At 44.3% G+C, this 18,179-nt stretch overlaps 1 protein-coding gene across 1 annotated transcript in view; it reads left to right on the top strand.

Moving 5' to 3' along the window:
* The window catches only part of PLXND1 (plexin D1), a 126,151-nt gene that overhangs the window by 71,562 nt on the left and 36,410 nt on the right, over positions 1 to 18,179 (top strand). Inside the window, exons 15-24 of the mRNA XM_084634961.1 lie at positions 1,674 to 1,813; positions 3,184 to 3,351; positions 5,795 to 5,885; positions 6,238 to 6,513; positions 7,545 to 7,694; positions 12,711 to 12,825; positions 13,792 to 13,899; positions 14,817 to 14,929; positions 16,205 to 16,312; positions 17,285 to 17,415. Coding sequence (XP_084491087.1) covers positions 1,674 to 1,813; positions 3,184 to 3,351; positions 5,795 to 5,885; positions 6,238 to 6,513; positions 7,545 to 7,694; positions 12,711 to 12,825; positions 13,792 to 13,899; positions 14,817 to 14,929; positions 16,205 to 16,312; positions 17,285 to 17,415 — 1,400 coding nt within the window. The remainder of the gene's footprint in view (positions 1 to 1,673; positions 1,814 to 3,183; positions 3,352 to 5,794; positions 5,886 to 6,237; positions 6,514 to 7,544; positions 7,695 to 12,710; positions 12,826 to 13,791; positions 13,900 to 14,816; positions 14,930 to 16,204; positions 16,313 to 17,284; positions 17,416 to 18,179) is intronic.

The raw sequence follows: 18,179 nt of genomic DNA, 5'->3' as shown, positions 1-18,179 counted from the left end.
TCTGAATTCCAGAACTGCTAGTGATCTACCTGAAAATGTCTAAGAGTCCCAGAAAATCCTTTGTGAGAAGCTGAAATGGCTTCCACAGGGATTGTTCTGTTCTGAGGGTTACAAAGTCCTAGTTAGGAACACATAAAAGAGGGGGAATTCATCTCTACTTTAACTCCATTGAGTTTGCACCAGAGAGAAATTTGGCCCTTTGATTGTGCCAGGGCATTCGTGCCAGGGCAGTCTAGCCAGGTCCCTGAGTAGAGCTGAACTTTCAAGAGTTACTGTGGAAAGTAACAATGCTACCAGCTGGTGATAAAGCTGCAAGTGACAAACCCCAGCTAATGGGGTGGGATTGGGCTGAGAGCTTGAGGGGCTTGGTGGGCACAAATAATCTTCTATGTTATATTTTGTACTATATCTTTTAATATATGAGGGAGGAGCCCCATGCATGGGATGGCTGCCTAAAGGCTTTGATCCATTTAAATTAACAAAATAAATACTGTAGAAATGGAAGACAATCAGAAACCCCAGGGGAAATGGCTATAGAGGAATACAATCCATCCCAGTGTGTGTGACAAGGACAAGAAGAACTTGTAATATAGCAGGACAGTACGGCTGGAATTAACAGGAAAAGACATTAGTACCATGGGACAGTAAGCGGTTTAACAATATTTGCTGCTATCAGCTTGCATGTATTTTTCTCAGTAATATACAATGTCTGTAGTAGGGCTGAGGTCTCCACAGTATCGTATATGCTCTGCAACCCTGCACATCTGGTTCCTCAAGGATGTTGTAGCTCTTTTACAGGGAACCACAGAATGCTCTGTAAAATAATTTAAAACTTATTTTTCATGCCCTGTGTACTGTTCATGCCCAATGTACTGTTCATGTTCGTGCCAGGGCAGGGAAGCTACCCAGTGAACTTGCTTTTGGAACTGCATATGGGAGCCACATGGCATCCATTGTGTTCTCCAAATTCTATTGGGCAGCAAAGCCTTGAACCTTGAATCTCAGTAAAATTTCCAAGGGGCTGCAAATATAAATAATGCACTTGTTAATTTCAGTTGCTTCCAATGGGGAGAGAGGAAGGCAGAGGGAAATGCTGAGGGGCAAACCAACTCAGTGGCTTCCCTGCTGGGAGCTGTCACCCCTAGAGATCTGGGTTTGAAACCTGACGCAGGGAAATGAATTTGATGTTTGATTATCCAGACCCAGATGGATGCATGCCCAGATCACAAAACCACCATCCAACATGGCTTTACAGGTAGCCTCCCTCTCAGGTGGGAGTTGGACCAAAGGAGATGTTTTCCTTATTGATTGGACACAAGCCATTAAATTCGGATCTGGATCCACACAGTCCCAAGGTTCAAGGGAATTTGAATTCAGGGTTGTGGTTTGTGCCTATCTGTGGTTTTTAGACTAGGACTCAAGCATATCTGTAGATTGGAGGCCTGGAGGGTGGCTCCGCTCCTCACTTCAGAGAGGTGTAAGTAGCCTGTGTGATTTGGTCTCTCCCTTTGTTCGGTAAAGGAGCCAGCTAGATCTTTATCTGTGATGGTGGTGTTACAGCACTGGCAACATCTGACTAAATGGAGCTTGTGTCCAGATTACCACATTATGGGGTTACTGGGGTTAGGAAACTGCTGAAAAATCTCACCGTTCTTTCCCCTTTCTTTTTCTAGCTCCCTGAGGTACAGTCCGTGGCTCCAAGTGCTGGCCCTAAAGCTGGAGGCACCAAAGTAACCATCAGCGGGAGTAATCTCAGTGTAGGATCTGATCTCCGTGTCCTGGTCAATAGCACTAAACAGTGCACAGACCTCACGTAAGTGCTGTCTGGAGACGACCCATGTTACTGTGTTATTGGGCTGGCACTTGGGACTTGCTGTAGATACACCAATGAGCAGGAGTCTAAAAGAGCCTCAGCTAGTAGGAAGGATCATATTGTTGTAGCAACTGACCAGAGAGTTGGCGTTTAGAGGGAGTCCATTGAGCACTGCTGCCAGCTGGCATGATGGCTTACGGCCAAGGAGCCAATGACACCTTCCTAAAAGTAGCATCCAAATTTATCCTCTGAGCTGCCCCCTCCTCCATCCCAGTTGTCATGAGCAGTCTTGTGCTTTGCCAGTGTGGTAACAGTGAGTTGTCATGTGGCCACTTGACTTGAGGATGTAACAGTGAGTTGTCATGTGGCCACTTGACTTGAGGATGTAGCGAGTTTCTCCTGTAGGACAAGTGCAGGAAGTTGACAGTCATAGTTATCACTGAGGTGCAGTGGCTGCAATCCAGCAGTGGCAGAGGTGATAAGTACAGTTGGTAAAGTACTCTGAGTCATATGTAGTCTTGTGGTTACACACAGCCCTAGGAGTTAGGTTGTCCTGCTTCTAGTCGCAGCTCTGTTAGATACTTGCTATGGGACCTTGATCAAACTGCTTAAGCTAAAAAAAAAAATGTAAAGTGTCCAATAATTTTAAATCTACTTATTTTACACACATTCCATATATATTTTAACCCCAGATGAAATAAATTCAGCCATTCTGTGCATGCACCTTTGCTGAGTAATCATGTGGTCTTGTTACAGGGTCCACTGTCTGTCCTTTGCCATCCCCACCCCACAGTTTTCTTGTCTCAGTGTTGCATCTTGTGTCATTTCAGTTGTAAGCTTCTCAGGGCAAGGACCTTATGCTGTTTATTGTACTGCAAGGCACACTATTTGATGCTGTAAAAATAACAATGTTGGGTGCCTCCATTTTGGGGTGGCCACTTGGGAACACCAAGGTGTCTCACGTCAGGTTGCCAAAAGAGGAGTCACCCCAAAACAGCTGCCAGTTTTTAGATCATTGGCCTCAGTTTCCTCATCTGCGAAATGCTGATGTTAGCACCTCTCCCATGGGAATGGGAATGGTGAGATGAAATCCATTGCTGTTGGTTGGTGCTTTGAGATCCTCCAGTGGAAAGCATCTAGAGTGCAAAGTATTTCCACTGTTAAAGGCACTCTCTAAAGACAATTCCATTATTGGAGGTGTGGAGCAGCTACATGGCTTTGTGCTGCTTGCTGCACCTGAATGCCAAACCTGAGGCTGTTCACCCCGCTGCCAACACTGGGGCTGTGGGAGTAGGTCTCTGCTGCCTCATGTCATGCACTCTCTGTTCAGCTGTTGAGCTCTGCAGCTTGCTATGTCTTTCTCTTTCCAGTCGAACTGCTACCACCATCACATGCACCATGCCGGCCGTGGAGCTCACTATGGCTGTGCGAGTCTGTGTCCAGTTTGAGAACAAGTCTTGCATCAATGATAACATCACGTTCAAGTATGAGAGAAACCCGATTATAACAGATATCAACCCGAAAAGGAGTCAGATCAGGTGAAGTGCGTTGAAATGTGTTGTTTATTTTGCTGAATGCAAACGTGAATGCAGTACTCATCAAAGCGAAGAGCTAACAGGACTGGAACAACAGAGGTGCTGCAGGTCTGAGTTAGGGTGCATAGACACAGCTGTCTGACCCTGAGATTGAAGTGGGGGTGCTGCTGGTCACAACTGAGGTGCAGAGCTGAATAGTGACCTCAGGGGAAGAATGCCTGAGGATTTTGCAAGTCAGGACTGAGGGCTTTGGCAAAGCAGTGTGGTGTCCCCAGGGTTGGAATACCAGGAGCTATCACAACTTAGGACTACGGTGCATTGGCAAAGCTACATTGAGGAGTTATGCAGACACCTGCTAGCTGTGGTCCTAGTTCTAGCCAGTTTCTCTGAAATTCACACGGGAAATGGAAGAAAAGCATTGACTGTCATCCTTAGTAACTTTACTGCCTGTCTTCTTCTACACCTTGTAGGTGCCTTATGGAAGTTCAAGTGGGGGCCTACATCTATACTGCAATAAAACACCCATGGCCGGAACGTCAGCTGGCTCAGGCTGTGGGGCTATAAAATGGGAATGTAGATGTTTGGGCTCCGGCTGGAGCCTGGGCTCTGGGGAGGGTGGGGAGGGTCCCAGCCTCCCCAGGCTGCAGCCCAAACATCTACACTGCAATTTTATAGCCAACATCCTGAGCCCTGCAAGCCTGAATCAGCTGACATGGGCCAGCCGTGGGTGTTTTATTGCAATGCAGACATACCCTCTGAGTCTTAGGATTCTGACTGGCAATAATACTGAATGCAATCAACTGAGATTTGTAATTTTGTGTTTAAATGGCTCCTAATGCCACCACTTTTCACTTTTAAAGCATGTTACTTTGGTTTCATTTGTCTCCCCGGAGCCTTTGGACTTCCTGTTGCTTTTGGATTTCTCTGTGAAATCCCAACTCACTTAGCAGTAAAATCTGAAAGTGCAGAGCCTGCGTCGACCACAGAAATCTGAGAATCCAGCACCTGAGCCTCCTCTCTAAAATGCCATGAAAACAACACCTTCAGAAAGTATGGAGGCTACTATGACTACAAGAGTCCGATGCTATCTACAGCCTGCCCAGCAGAGCCATGACTCAGATCAGAAGTGCAATACCAAGGCTACAGGCTGTGTGAGAATGCACATCAATGACACACCCAACCCTCGGCTTCTCACGTGGAGTTTTATCAGTCTCAGGACTGGTGAATGGCAAGAGCTATATCTAAACACAGAGTGACAAAATGTAGAGGCTTACATCCAAAAAGTAACCCACCAGGGCATTTCTCATTAAATTGGAAACTGTTTTTTGAACTTCCTTTGATTTCCAAATAATACAATGTTGGAAACTTGATGGAAGTTGTTTTTTCCTGGTGTGTACACACCACTCTGTTAATGCAGAGCTACTCACAAGGGTTGGGCTGTGCATAGTGGTTTGTTTTGTAGGGTTACTTGTGAATATTGTTCACACTGATTTGTTATTGTAGGATTATTTATGAATTCTCTCAATACTAATATGTTGCTGTAGATATGATCATGAAGTACAAGTAACTCAGCAGATAGCTGGATCTAATTTGGTTTATGGCATTACTAAATTATCAATATGATGAGGAGTAAAGTTGTTTTAAAAGGCCGTAGATCCCAAACAATTACACAGACTTGGCAAGAGCCTAACAGGGACAATAAACATAAGTAACAACAACATACTACAATTTATAGCCGTTTTAAGGGCTTAAGAAGGCCCTGACTATAAGGACACTAGAGACAAGGCACTGAATATATTGAACCTGTTGGACATTAGTGGATAAATCACTACCCACCCCCCACTTCCCAGACTAGTTACTTGATATCACCATGTCATTAAAGCAAATAGAACATGAAATGGGGGAAATGAAAAGCCACATACAGGGCAAAGCCTGGGTGCAATTGCTGTTCAGCTGAAGACAGGAGCCACTTCTCCCTTCCTCCCTCCCTCCCAGTGAAGCATGTGCCACAGCCATCTCATTGCTCTCTTTAATTGCTTGCACATTGACAGCACCTCATGCCACAGGCAGCAGGTCCAAAACACAAATGAATTGTCACAGGGTTTGTTTTTTTTCCTAAATCAAAAATAACATTTTGAAAAATGCTGAATTTGTGTCAGTGTAACGGGCTGCTTGGCCCACCCAGTACTTAGCCCTTCTTTGCTAAGCTAAAAAAAATGAGTAAGTCCTAATTCATCTAAGTATTGAGCTAGATATGTGCTAACCTTTACATTGCTGGCCCCTGGGTAACCTGCTCTGCTGTAATCATCACATGTTCATTACTGAAACAATATGCTATTCCCTGAATATTTGTGCATTTTCCCTGCCTATATCTGGTTAGTCTGGCAGCATATATGTTGTCAGTGATACCTGCGCTCTCTTTCTCACCTCTTTCTTATTTTCCCAGTGGAGGCAGGATCATCACTCTTGGAGGACATGGCTTTTTGATGGTTCAGAATGTGTCGATGGTGGTTCACAGCATCGGGAAAGAACAAACAGTAAGTGTCCTGCATTAATGCAGCTCAAAGACACTGAACCGGGTTGTCTGCCTGGTGACTGGGGAGGTTCTGAATAATAATCTACCAGCTATAAAAGCATTGGACCTGGTCTCTAACCCTTGCTGTTGATGGGGCTGTAGCTGGGATGAATGTTATGTTCCTTAGCTCAGAAGAATGTCAGACCTAAGTTATGCCCATGCACTGCAATTATTATTATTAATGTTTACAGTGCCATCCTATCTGAGGTTGCCGCAGCTGCTTGAGGGCTCTGGGCCTCTCAGGACATTTGCTGACACATGACTGAGACTTGGGTTTATCCATTTTTGATGCACATGCTCTTTCCTGCTTTCAGAACTGTAAGGTTCACACCGACACTATGATTACCTGCCCCTCTCCAGCTGCCTCCAACCTCACTGTGGGGAGCAAGCCAGCACTGGTGGACTTCTACATCAATGGACGCCTCTACATGGACGACAGGCTGGCTCCCGATGAGTACATGTACCCTGAGGAGGCCCAGCACACCAGCAAGTTCGGCCTGGAGTACTACGCCAACCCCCAGTTCTTCACAGCCAAGAAGGAGAAATGGATCAAGCACCATCCTGGGGAACCCCTGACTCTGGTTATACATGTAAGAGACTAACACAGGGCCTCCTGGATTTTTGGCTTTAAGACTTTACACTAGGATGTCACCATTTTCTCACTGTGAGGTTCTTGAGTGAGTAGGTTGACTAGATACCATAGTGGGTGATGAGTTCCTTATAAATGCAATAGAGAGAAGGCATGAGGGGTGAAAGGAGGGATGGGTGTAGGTAGGGGATAAGGGGGAAGGAACTCTCAGAGGAGTGAACAGTTCATTCCCAAGGGTAATGCTAAATTCTGATGAACCTGCAGTCTCCTACTGAACAGATTAGGGTGTTGGAGTATGTAGCTTGGCCAAGTGATGCCTTAGAGGGATGGATTATGATACCCTAGTACTGTATTTGAAGGATGTAGCAGCAAGGAGGGAGACAAAGCACTGGATATAGTTGGAACAGACCAAGTGACCAAAGGGTCTTTTCCATATCTAATGTCCATGATTGTGGAGATTGGTTCTTGTAGAAATGGGCTCTGAATTCTTTGATGGCTACGGTGTTAAATTAACAAGGAAGTCAGGGCAAACCAGGACTGAGTGGTTTGGACAATGTACAAGTTTAAAAGCCCTCGTTTGTTGTAGAACGTCTTCACTGAGTGAAGCATACTTCAAAAATACTCTCTTCCTCTCTCTAATCTAATGCAGCCATCCACAAGCTATCAAGCCACCCCGTTTCTCTCCCGCCCCATATAGTCTCTCTGATATGTATTTGCCATGCACAACCAGAGCAGATCAAAGACAGTATTTTCCAAGCTTTGCCAGGGCATTTGTCCATTCCATGTGCCACACTGGAGATGGCGAGGGACTGGAAACAGGAAAATGAGGAATGGGTGGAGGTTGGATTTCCCATAGAAGGTTGGAAAAATGGAAGATGTCAGCAGAGAGGGAGGGCTTTCCCAGGGCTGGACTGGTGGCAGGAGGTACAGGAAGTTTACTAGGGCTTCCACAAAGAAGCCATTGCAAGTGGGCCTGACGCTCGGGGGACTGACTAATTCACTTTGTTGTCCTGGTTTTGTTTTTGTAATTAGAAAGAGCCTGACAACCTGAGCCTGGAAAGCGATGAGTACCAAGTGAAAATTGGCCTCATTTCCTGTGAGATACAGATTGTTTCAGACAAAGTCATTCACTGCTCAGTCAACGAGTCACTGAGCACATCGGAAAGACAGCTGCCCGTGACGGTGAGTGCCACAAGCCAGGATGGTCTGAGCTTGCAGGATGAGAGCACTCTGTGTCTTGAACTTAATATATCAGGGAACCCGCATGTTAGCCTCAGGATTCCCTTAGCACTTGCCTGTGCAAAGCACTAAGTGAACACACCGCTGGGAACAATTCTACAATGGCTGAAGAGGGGTGGGCTAGATGAATGGACAGGTCTTTTCCACCTCTCCTCTCTGAGGGTGAAATACTGACCAGTGCTGAGCACCAGCACCTTCCATGGGAGTTACTGGGACTGAGCATCTCTCAGCATTTAGCCTAATGATTCTGTGACATGTAAAGCATGGAGAAGGCAGCCATTTCTCTGCAGGTTCTGGGGTGCTGACAGCCAAATGATGGCACTTGCTCCTGGTGGGTTCATTTGAGAAATGGCTGGTTGCACTATAAGCTGTAGAGGGAAGTCCCCCAGTTCCAGCAATGAGTGTAAAATCCTACTGTCACTCGATCCTTCGCCACTAAAAGGTTTTGCTCTGAATGGCCCATGTGAAATGAGTTCAGCAGTTCCCAGCCCAGTTACTGGTGGTCAGGCCCCCTTGTTATCAGCGTCAGCAGACGAGCAGGGATTGAATGGGAATGCGGACCTGAATGCCCCTCTCAGTCCTACAGTGGCAGAGGAGAAGTGCAGTGGAGGGGGCAGCACTGGGAAGCTCACATTGCCACTGCCCATCTGCAGCTGCTCTGCAGATAAAAAGAGGAATTCAGTCGTCCCCTGGGCCATCGGTCTGGCATCTTTCCCCAGCACTAGATCATCTCACTGGCCTGTCTCGATCTGATGGAACTCAAGGGACAAGATCCAAGGCCGTTCTGATGTCAAAGCAGCTCTCAACTGTTCTTGGGAGGGTTTGTGTTTGTGGCTTTACTATTGTTCCTTACTCCTTTTTTTCCAGAGGGCGTCCCTAATTGTATGCCTTTGCCTTCAGCTTTCACTTCATTTATAGCCCTTGGCTCCTCAGGGGTGAGATTAAAGCTGTTCACAGTTGGAGACAATGTCTCCACCTGTCTCAACCGCCTGAGAACCTATAGCCTTCATCCCAACTGATTCTTTTTCCAGTAAATGTGTCCATAATAAATTTGCAGGGACGTGTGGCTTAGGGGGTAGGAAGAGCACAGAGGGATTTGAAGAATGTGTGGCCTGATGTTCCCCAGAAACAGAGTACTTCAGAAGCAACCCCACTGCTTCTATGGGGGGAGGCTCCTTATTCATTGCTTATGGCCTTCGTGTTTGACGGTCTATGCAAAATCAAAACAAACAAATGCAGAAGTAGCAGAACCCAGGATTTCCTAAGCCATTGTTAATGAAAACAGGAAAATTTTTTTTTTCTTTTTAGTGGGAACTGAAAAATGGGAAATTCTTATTTTAGAAAAAACCTGGTCTTGTGATACACATCTTGCTAGCTTTGGTTTCAACAGCAAGCTTTCTGGTTAATGCCTTGGGGGTGCCCAGAATGTAGATAAACAAGGGAATGATACATGTTACTAAAGTCACAGCTGGTTATTAGCAGTGTACTGCAGTAGAGGTGCAACTAGATATTGGGGCAAATCTTTCCATTTGGATGGCTAAATGTGAGTTTCATACAGCTGTCTAAGTGGTAGGACTTGCACCCATAATTAGTTGTGCGTGCAGCTGTTTCTGCACAAAGGAAGGCTGCCCTTTAAAATTGTGGCTCAGTATGGGTGAAATTCTCCTGATCCTGATGATGACCCTTGACTAAGCTTGTCTGCAAGTCTCCCATAAAGTCAATGGAAGTTCTGCCCATGTAGGGAGAGCAGCATGTTAGAGATGTTGCTTTGACAGCAGAATTTTGTCCTACAACAGAATTGTACTCTACACCCCCACTCTGTGGTAAAGTAAGGAAACCACAGTTTAACCTTGACCCAAATGCACTCCAGCCAATAGACTGTGCCTATAAAAAGGATTTTTAATAGATCTGTACAAAAAAATCCAAAAGACCTTAAGGGGCCTTCAAACCCATTTTAGTTCACTGCAGAATCATTTAAACACTGAAACTGGGATTTCTGCTTCTGGCAATAATGCAAATTTGGCCCAGTCTAGCTAAAATAAAAAAATCCAGAATGTAAAATGCAGATTTATCTTTCCTCATTAGAACTTTTTTAGACAAAACACATGAAAACCTCACTACAGTGTTCAGAGTAACAGCCATGTTAGTCTGTCTTCGCAAAAAGAAAAGGAGTACTTGTGGCACCTTAGAGACTAACCAATTTATTTGAGCATGAGCTTTCGTGAGCTACAGCTCACTTCATGCATCCAATGAAGTGAGCTGTAGCTCACGAAAGCTCATGCTCAAATAAATTGGTTAGTCTCTAAGGTGCCACAAGTACTCCTTTTCTCACTACAGTGTGTATTGCTTTATAGTGGCTGTCTGATGAACACCCTCAATAGATGCATAAAGCCTGTAAAGGTGCGGGGTGGGGAGTATACGTACATACCTATGTGCTCAAGGAATCTCTGTCTTCTGTAAACATTTTTTCTAATATAAGCAATAAATACAGCTGAAGAGTCCCTTCCTTGCCAGCTACAACAGGGCTATCATATTACTCAAGAACATTTTACAGCACCAGGGTACTAGTAAAGTTCCTGCCATCGAAAACCACAGATTTTTGACACCTTTTGTAACTGAAATAAATCTCATCTAAAAAACTACCTGGTGGCATATTGGATTCAATAGATGAATAGATAAGAGGGTTAAATGCACTCAAGACAGGACTAAGTCATAACTTGACCATCCCTGACAAGTGTTTTTCTAACCTGTTCTTAAAAACCTCCAAAGATGGAGATTCTACAACCTCCCTCGGTAATTTGTTCCAGTGCTTAACTACCCTGACAGTAAGATTTTTGTAATGTCCAACCTAAACCTCCCTTGCTGCAATTTAAGCCCATTGTTTCTTGTCCTAACCTCAGAGATTAAGAAGAACAATTTTTCAGCCTCCTCCTTGTAACAACCTTTTATGTACTTGAAAACTGTTATCATGTCCCCTCTCAAGCTTCTCTTTTCCAGACTAAACAAACCCAGTTTCTTCAATCTTCCTCACAGGTCATGTTTTCTAGATCTTTAATCATTTTTGTTTCTCTCCTCTAGACTTTCTCCAGTTTGTCCACATCTTTCCTGAAGTGTGGCTCCCAGAACTGGACACAATACTCTAGTTGAGGCCTTATCAGTGCGGAGTAAAGGGGAAGAATTACTTCTCATGTCTTTACAACACTCCTGCTGATAGATCACAGAAATTATGCTTGTTTTTTTGCAACAGTGTTACACTGTTGACTCATATATTTAGGTTGTGATCTACTCTGACCCCCAGATCCCTTTCTGCAGCACTCCTTCGTAGGCACTCATTTCCAATTTTGTATGTGTGCAATTGATTGTTCCTTGTGGAGTACTTTACATTTGTCCTTATTGAATATCGTCCGATTTATTTCAGACCATTTCTCCATATGGGTTTGTTCAGTGGATCATCATAAGATCACTGCACCCCGCCCTCCTCAAGCTCACTTTGTTTTTTGCTGGAGTTTCTTTCTTCTCATTCCTTTGGAGAAGTGAAACTCAGTTTCCAGAAGTGAAACCATGGTATGAGGCCATATTTTCTTTCTTGTAAAGATGCTAGTTTTCTCTTTTATCCCATAAATATTAATGAGTTAAACCCCACAATCCCCCGGGAGGCCAGAGTGTTTGGCCTCCCCATTATACAAGTGGGGAAACTGAGGCACATGGGGATTGCCCGTGGTGTCACAGGAAGTGTGACATATGACCCAGCAATAGAACCAATGTCTCCTGACTCCCTGTCCTGTGCCACAACCACAAGACAATCAGCCCCCTGTTAGTACTATGATTAGTTATTTTCATTTTTGATTTTATTTTTGTCTCAGTATCTTTCAATTCTTACGCTTCTCTCACTAACTGATAGCAGTTCTGCATTCATGGCAGGTCTGGGTGGAAAGTACAGTGGAACTGGGTTAAGAATTGTACCTATTTGACTGGAAGTTCTTCAGGGCAGGACTGCCTTTTATTTTGCACTTAGCACAATGCAGCCTTGACCCTGATTCAAGCCTGTAGGCATTACCACAATATAAATGATAACTAATGCTGGTGAAAGAAAAGGAGTACTTGTGGCACCTTAGAGACTAACAAATTTATTTGAGCATAAGCTTTCGTGAGCTACAGCTCACTTCACTGAATGCATCCGATGAAGTGAGCTGTAGCTCACGAAAGCTAATGCTCAGATAAATTTGTTAGTCTCGAAGGTGCCACAAGTTCTCCTTTTCTTTTTGCGGATACAGACTAACACGGCTGCTACTCTGAAACCTGTCATAATGCTGATGAGGATGCTGGGCATTGGCCTCATGAGCAGAAGGCTCTTTTATAAGGCTGGTCTCTTAGGTAGGTTTCACTGTATAAAGTGAATGGGTTTGTGCATCTTAGCCCCATGGACCCCTGCTGGATAGAAGCTATAAAATTTGTGTAAAACCTAATGGAGCTTCTCCCTGACTACACTGGATGGTGGCCACTATCTCTTGAATCCACATGAGTTTTACACCTGATATTGCCTGGTAACCAACAGCCTCAGCATCACATGTATGTGTCATTGCGAGTTGGCGAAACAGAGGCAGGGGGCCTGAGCCTGCTGTATGTCATGCCCATTTACACCAGTGTAACTCCAGCAACACCACTGAAGTTACTCCTGTTTTACATTGGTGTATGTGGGAGAAAAATCAGCCCTGTTAGGTGACACCCTTTCCACACACAGAGCACCTGCAGGCCTGGCCATGAAGAGCAGCTCATGGGCCCTGACATTGGACCCACACATGAGGACTAAAGATGTCTGAGCCAGCAAATTGCCAGTTCTGTTCTTTTGTTGTGATCTTTTGCCCCTGCAAAGCGTTTCCCCCTGTAGCAAGTTCCTGCTGATCTCCTAGTTGCTTGTTAACTACTGGGTGACTTTTTTTCCTTTGTATTCTTCTCTAGATCCAGGTTGGAAAATTCAACCAGACGATTGCTATGCTGCACCTTGGGGGAGGCGAGACAGCGATCATAGTCTCAATAGTCATCTGCAGTATCCTGCTGCTGCTGTCTGTCGTAGGTAAGGGAATGGAACATCCCTGAGCCACACTGATCCCTTCAGCTCTGTGGCATTGCCTTCACACATGGAAGTTTAAACGATTTACACTCCCAACTTTATTTTATATAAGGATGGGTCCCACCCCTGAATTGTGGAGTGTCCACAAGCTGGATCTAGAGCTCAGTTTTGTAGTCTGAGCCCTTCTTTAATTTTAAAGCCCCTTTCTCTGTCACCCAAATTCTTCACAAAGTTAAATAAAATATAATAACTGAGGGAAGGAAAAAATCGAGAGAGGTAGAACTCAATCATGGAGACCCTACTAACCATAGTAAAGGATGCATATCTGGAGCAGACACAACAAAGTCTACCAGTCTGGACATCGTTCTTGTTGGAAGTTGTTGAAAACAGATCTGTGTCATCTAGCTAGTTCATCTTTTCACATGCCCAGAATGATTGCAGCAAGAAAAACATTGTGTCATTGAAAATGAAGTGTTTCCAATAAGGATTTCATTTATTTTTAATAGAAGTTATTATATACTTTATTTATTAAATAATCTACTGATCATTGGAAACATATTTCTGGAGGCATAAGAGTGCTGAAGGACACACACGTTACAAAACAGGTGTTAAACCTTTTCACACACATTTTCATTAATCAGATGGAATTCATTAACATGCAGTAAGTCTGGTAATGTATGTAATGTGCAGGCCTAAATTTAATATGATAGTCGTTGAGTGATCATTTAATTCAAGCTGGTTTGATTTATTTATAAATAATCAGCAGCTGCCTGATCAGATGTGTATTTATTTCATAGTTGTTAAACTAAAAATGAATATTTGTTTTTTTTCTGTGTAGATATACTTCACAGTCTGTATTCTACTGACCTAAACTCCTCTCTACTCCCAGCTTCAATTTCCTACAGTATTCTTCTTCACTTGTGGGCCTAACCTTCTAAGCTCCCCCCCCCCCCCTTTTTTCTTCCCCAGGCCTGTTTGTGTTCTGCACTAAGAGCCGCAGGGCAGAGCGCTACTGGCAGAAAACCTTGCTCCAGATGGAGGAGATGGAGTCCCAGATCCGAGAGGAAATCCGCAAAGGTCGGTAACTGCCACTGGGGAAGGAGGAGGAGATGTGGGGACGGGAGTGAGGAGGCAAAGGAGCTCCGCTCCTGGAGTTTCCAGGTTTATTTGTCTTTTGCCACAAAACTGAAATCGGACTTGTAAGAACCCAGCAGGGGTGTGTGCAAGGAAAGGAGCTTCCTTCACCTTATACTCACCCACAGAAAAGTAGGGATGCCCATTGAGTAATCTGATTGAAACAGCTTCTCTTCATGCTTTATAGTAGTGTTAAAAGCCCAGGAGCTACAACCTGAATTTCTGTAGCTTCCTTTCAATCGCCTGGGCTATGTGGGACTTGTGAGCAAGGTGTACTTCTCAGTGGGAGGAAGCATGGCGTAGTAGTTGAAGCACAGACCTGGGAGTCAGGAAATCTAGCTCTAGAGTTCTCAGCTCTGCCACTGTCTTGCTGTGTGGCCTTTGGCAAGTCACTTAATCTCTGCACCATCCGTTTCTCTAGCTGTAAAGTGGGGATAATGATATGTATGAGATCACATTAATGTTTATAAAATGCTTTATGAGCCTCCAGTGCAGGGAGCTACAGAAATGCCGTATGTTACTGCTTGGAGAAACAGTGGATAAGAGCTTCAGGTGCCTTCACTTATTGTCTTCTCAGTCTGTGACTCTCCATAGAATACACTGGAACCCTTGTGTTATAGACCAAACCCTGCAGGGCCTTTGTTTTGGAGGCAGTGGGAGTCTCGCCTGAGTAAGAACTGCAGGGTTTGGTGCATAATGCTGACAGTTAAGCCCCAGATACAGTCCATTGCCTCCCAGGGAAAAGGGTATGAAGAGGCAGAGATGATGAGTATATTGTATGCAAATGCCAGGCCTGTCACTCTCTGCTCTGGCTGATAGATTATTTCAGCCCTTTCAGTTTTGGGGTTTCTTTGGATCAGGTTTTGCTGAACTTCAGACTGACATGACAGACCTGACCAAGGAGTTAAACCGCAGCCAGGGGATCCCGTTCCTGGAGTACAAGCACTTTGTGACACGGACATTCTTCCCCAAAGTAAGACAGTCCCACATTTCATACACACCTAATCACTCAAATTCCTTCTCAACTAAATCATGGCTCTGTCTTCTCCCAGTAAAGGTTTACCGTACAACACAGTTATTCAGCTGCTATCATTTATTTCAGCCTTAATTATCATAAAAACCGTAGCCACAGCACCTCGGGCTATGAAACAGGGTCAGGCCTCGTCAGTACTTGGATGGGAGCCTTGCTTTGGTGAGACACTCCCCTCTGAGTCAGTACTGAACCAGTGCACCAGCAGGGTGTAACTGGGTGCCGCCATGCTGCTGCAGGTGCTGTCTCTGAGATGAGAAGCAAAACCAAAGTCCTCCTTAGCTGTGCGGTTTGAGACACCGCTACTGGTTCCAGTTGCGCCCCACTGTGCCAGGTGGGACTAACTGAGCCCAGGCATGGTTTCACTCCCAGGGGAAGAGACTGAGGTGGTATCCCACTATCATTCCACCTGGGGAGGGTCCTCCAGAGGATGTGGAGAACTTGTTTCACTGAGATGCCCCTCAGGGCACAAGCAGATAGTGCTCACTATCCTTAAAATTCCCTTGGCACTTTTTCACAGGTGGAAAAACAATATCCCCAGTGTCCTGGCCCAGTTCCAGTCTGCGTATCGAATTCCCCCCCTCCAGTTTCACACCAGACACGATGCAATCCTTACTTCCAGTCATCAGCTGCTTTGGAGTGTTGCTATGCACTGTTAAGTAGCTGCCATATTTCACCCCAGAAGTAATTACATTTCTGTGGCAGAGAGTGAAATGATGATTTTTGTTTGCAATTTTTGCCAATTACTATTAATGTTTCTAAGATGTCCACCCCTGTGTGTACCTGGGCACTACATTCTTTAGGATGTAGGCTGCTATATGAATGTAAGATATTTCAGTATATTTCCATTCTACTTCAAAAGTTACATATGTTTAAACACCCCATAGTCCTCTACCTTGACTTATTCCCCTGTAATTCTTTCTGTACCAAGATTCTGTAGATGTCATATTAGTCTGTTCATAATCTCCTATTTGTAACAATCTTGTTCTGCTAAGACATCTGCCTACCCCTGACTTTTGTGGTGTCTGTTCGTTCACAAGGCTCTGGCCAAGTTTTTAAAGGCTCTGTTAAAGCATACCAAAGTGTTCCTTCCTGATGGGTGGCCTCACATCCCGATGACATTACTGTTTATGTCTCAAACAATGTTGCCCTCTCTAAGTGTGGTGAAGAATCCGGTCTTGCTTACCCTTTTCTCCACATGGCTCTGTTTTATTGCAGTGTTCCTCGCTCTATGAGGAGCGTTATGTTCTGCCTTACCAGCAGCTCAACTCACAGGTCGGGTGTCAGGTCCAAGAAACGCATCCCTTGCTGTCGGGAGAATGGAAAGTGAGTAGCCTAGAGATAAACAACTGCTATTAACTGTCACGAACCATAGTCTTATTTTTTTATATCAAAGCTAGTGAATAACAGATTTTTCAGTATGCTGGCAATTCCAGAAACGTTGGCGGGGGTTGGGGGCAAGGGGAATTTCAGGTCAAACTGAAAACAAATATTTTTGAAATTTTCAGCTAATAGAAAAGTCAAGAAAAAAAATTCATTTTGGGTCAAACAAAGTTTTGCTCAACTCAAAATGAAATGTTTTGTTTTGATTTTGAGCTTACTTTTACATTTTATAATTTAAAAAAATAAAGTTAAAGGAAATTTTTAAACAGTCATTTTGAATTAAAAAATCTAAATATTTTGTTTTGTAAATGTCAAACCAAAACGTTTCAAATTTTTCAGAATTTGATTTTCATTGTTTTTCCAACCTAAACAATTCTACAAAATCAGCCCGAATTCATTAAATGTTTTGGTGTCACCAGATTTGCATTTTTTGCCTCCCAAAAATTTTCACACAAGCTCGAGCTTACGTCCTTTTTTGTGATGCTTAAAAAGATGTTTGCATATGCCAAACAGCCAGAAAAACAAGGCGTGTCAGCTGATCAACCTTTGCTGATGATAGGAGACGAAAGCTGCTGAACTTCTGCTCTGTGGCTGCAGAATCACAGCTGACAAGATCATCCCTAGGCTTTCCTAGTGGGAGGTTTGCCATATTTTCCCAATTTCAGTCTACAGTCTCTTTGTAAATGAGTTTGAGAGCGACTCCCGCAGGCCCAGATGTAAGTGCAGTTGCTGCACATTCCTCCACAGTCAATTCTTATCTAGATAAGAAACATACATCAGATGGGGTTCAGGGAGAGAGAATTCCAACCGAGTGTTTTTACACTTGCCAGGCACTTCAGAATGTGTCAGATAAGATAAAGGTTGATAAAGCAATGGACTGTGGCTTCCTCACCGAAGTCCCCACTTTTTCTTTAGATTCCTGAAAATTGCAGGCCCAACATGGAAGAAGGAATCGCGTTATTCTCCACCCTGCTCAACAACAAGCACTTCCTCATCGTATTCGTCCATGCTCTCGAGCAACAGAAGGACTTTGCTGTTAGAGACAGGTAAGAACTTCCTGGGGCAAGGGCAGCATTGAAAGCATCATTGACAGCCAGCCGTGGAGTCTGAAGTCCTCTATATACCCACAGAGCAGGTGTGCTACACAGCGCCTGCCTAATCCTGACCCAGGAGGAGCACTTCCAGGCTCAGAGGGAAGGTCAGGCTCCACGGTGCCCCTGGTTTATCTGCTGCGACTACCAGAGAGGGTGCCACTTAGTGACAGTTTTGGAATATGGACACCTGTCCTACCAAGAACTTAACAGAGATCAATGAACACATTTCACATAGGCCACTGCGCACAGTTTTTTCCCGCTGCTGACGTAGGCTAGACAGCCTGGGAGATTAAAGGTTCTGTAGCCTGTTGCCAAACCCAAAACCATCTGGTCTCTGTAGAGTTCCTTTCATTTTATTTGAAGGCTGAGCCACACGGGCTTATTGGCTGAATGTCAGAGTCTGAAGAATGTGCAGGAGAACCTCAGAGTTACGAACACCAGAGTTACAAACTGAGCAGTCAGTCATATACCTCATTTGGAACCAGAAGTACACAATAAGGCAGCAGCAGAAACTTAAAAAAAAAAAAAAAAAGCAAATACAATACAGTACTGTGCTAAACGTAAACTACTAAAAAATAAAGGGAAAGCAGTATTTTTCTTCTACACAGTAAAGTTTCAAAGCTGTATTAAGTCAATGTTCAGTTGTAAACTTTTGAAAGAACTACCATTACATTTTGTTCAGCGTTACGAACATTTCAGAGTTACAAACAACCTCC

The sequence above is a fragment of the Lepidochelys olivacea genome (assembly GCF_965140295.1).
Source record: "Lepidochelys olivacea isolate rLepOli2 genome assembly, chromosome: 7".
Taxonomy (NCBI): Eukaryota; Metazoa; Chordata; order Testudines; family Cheloniidae; genus Lepidochelys; species Lepidochelys olivacea.
This window is presented reverse-complemented; position numbering and strand designations above follow the sequence as displayed.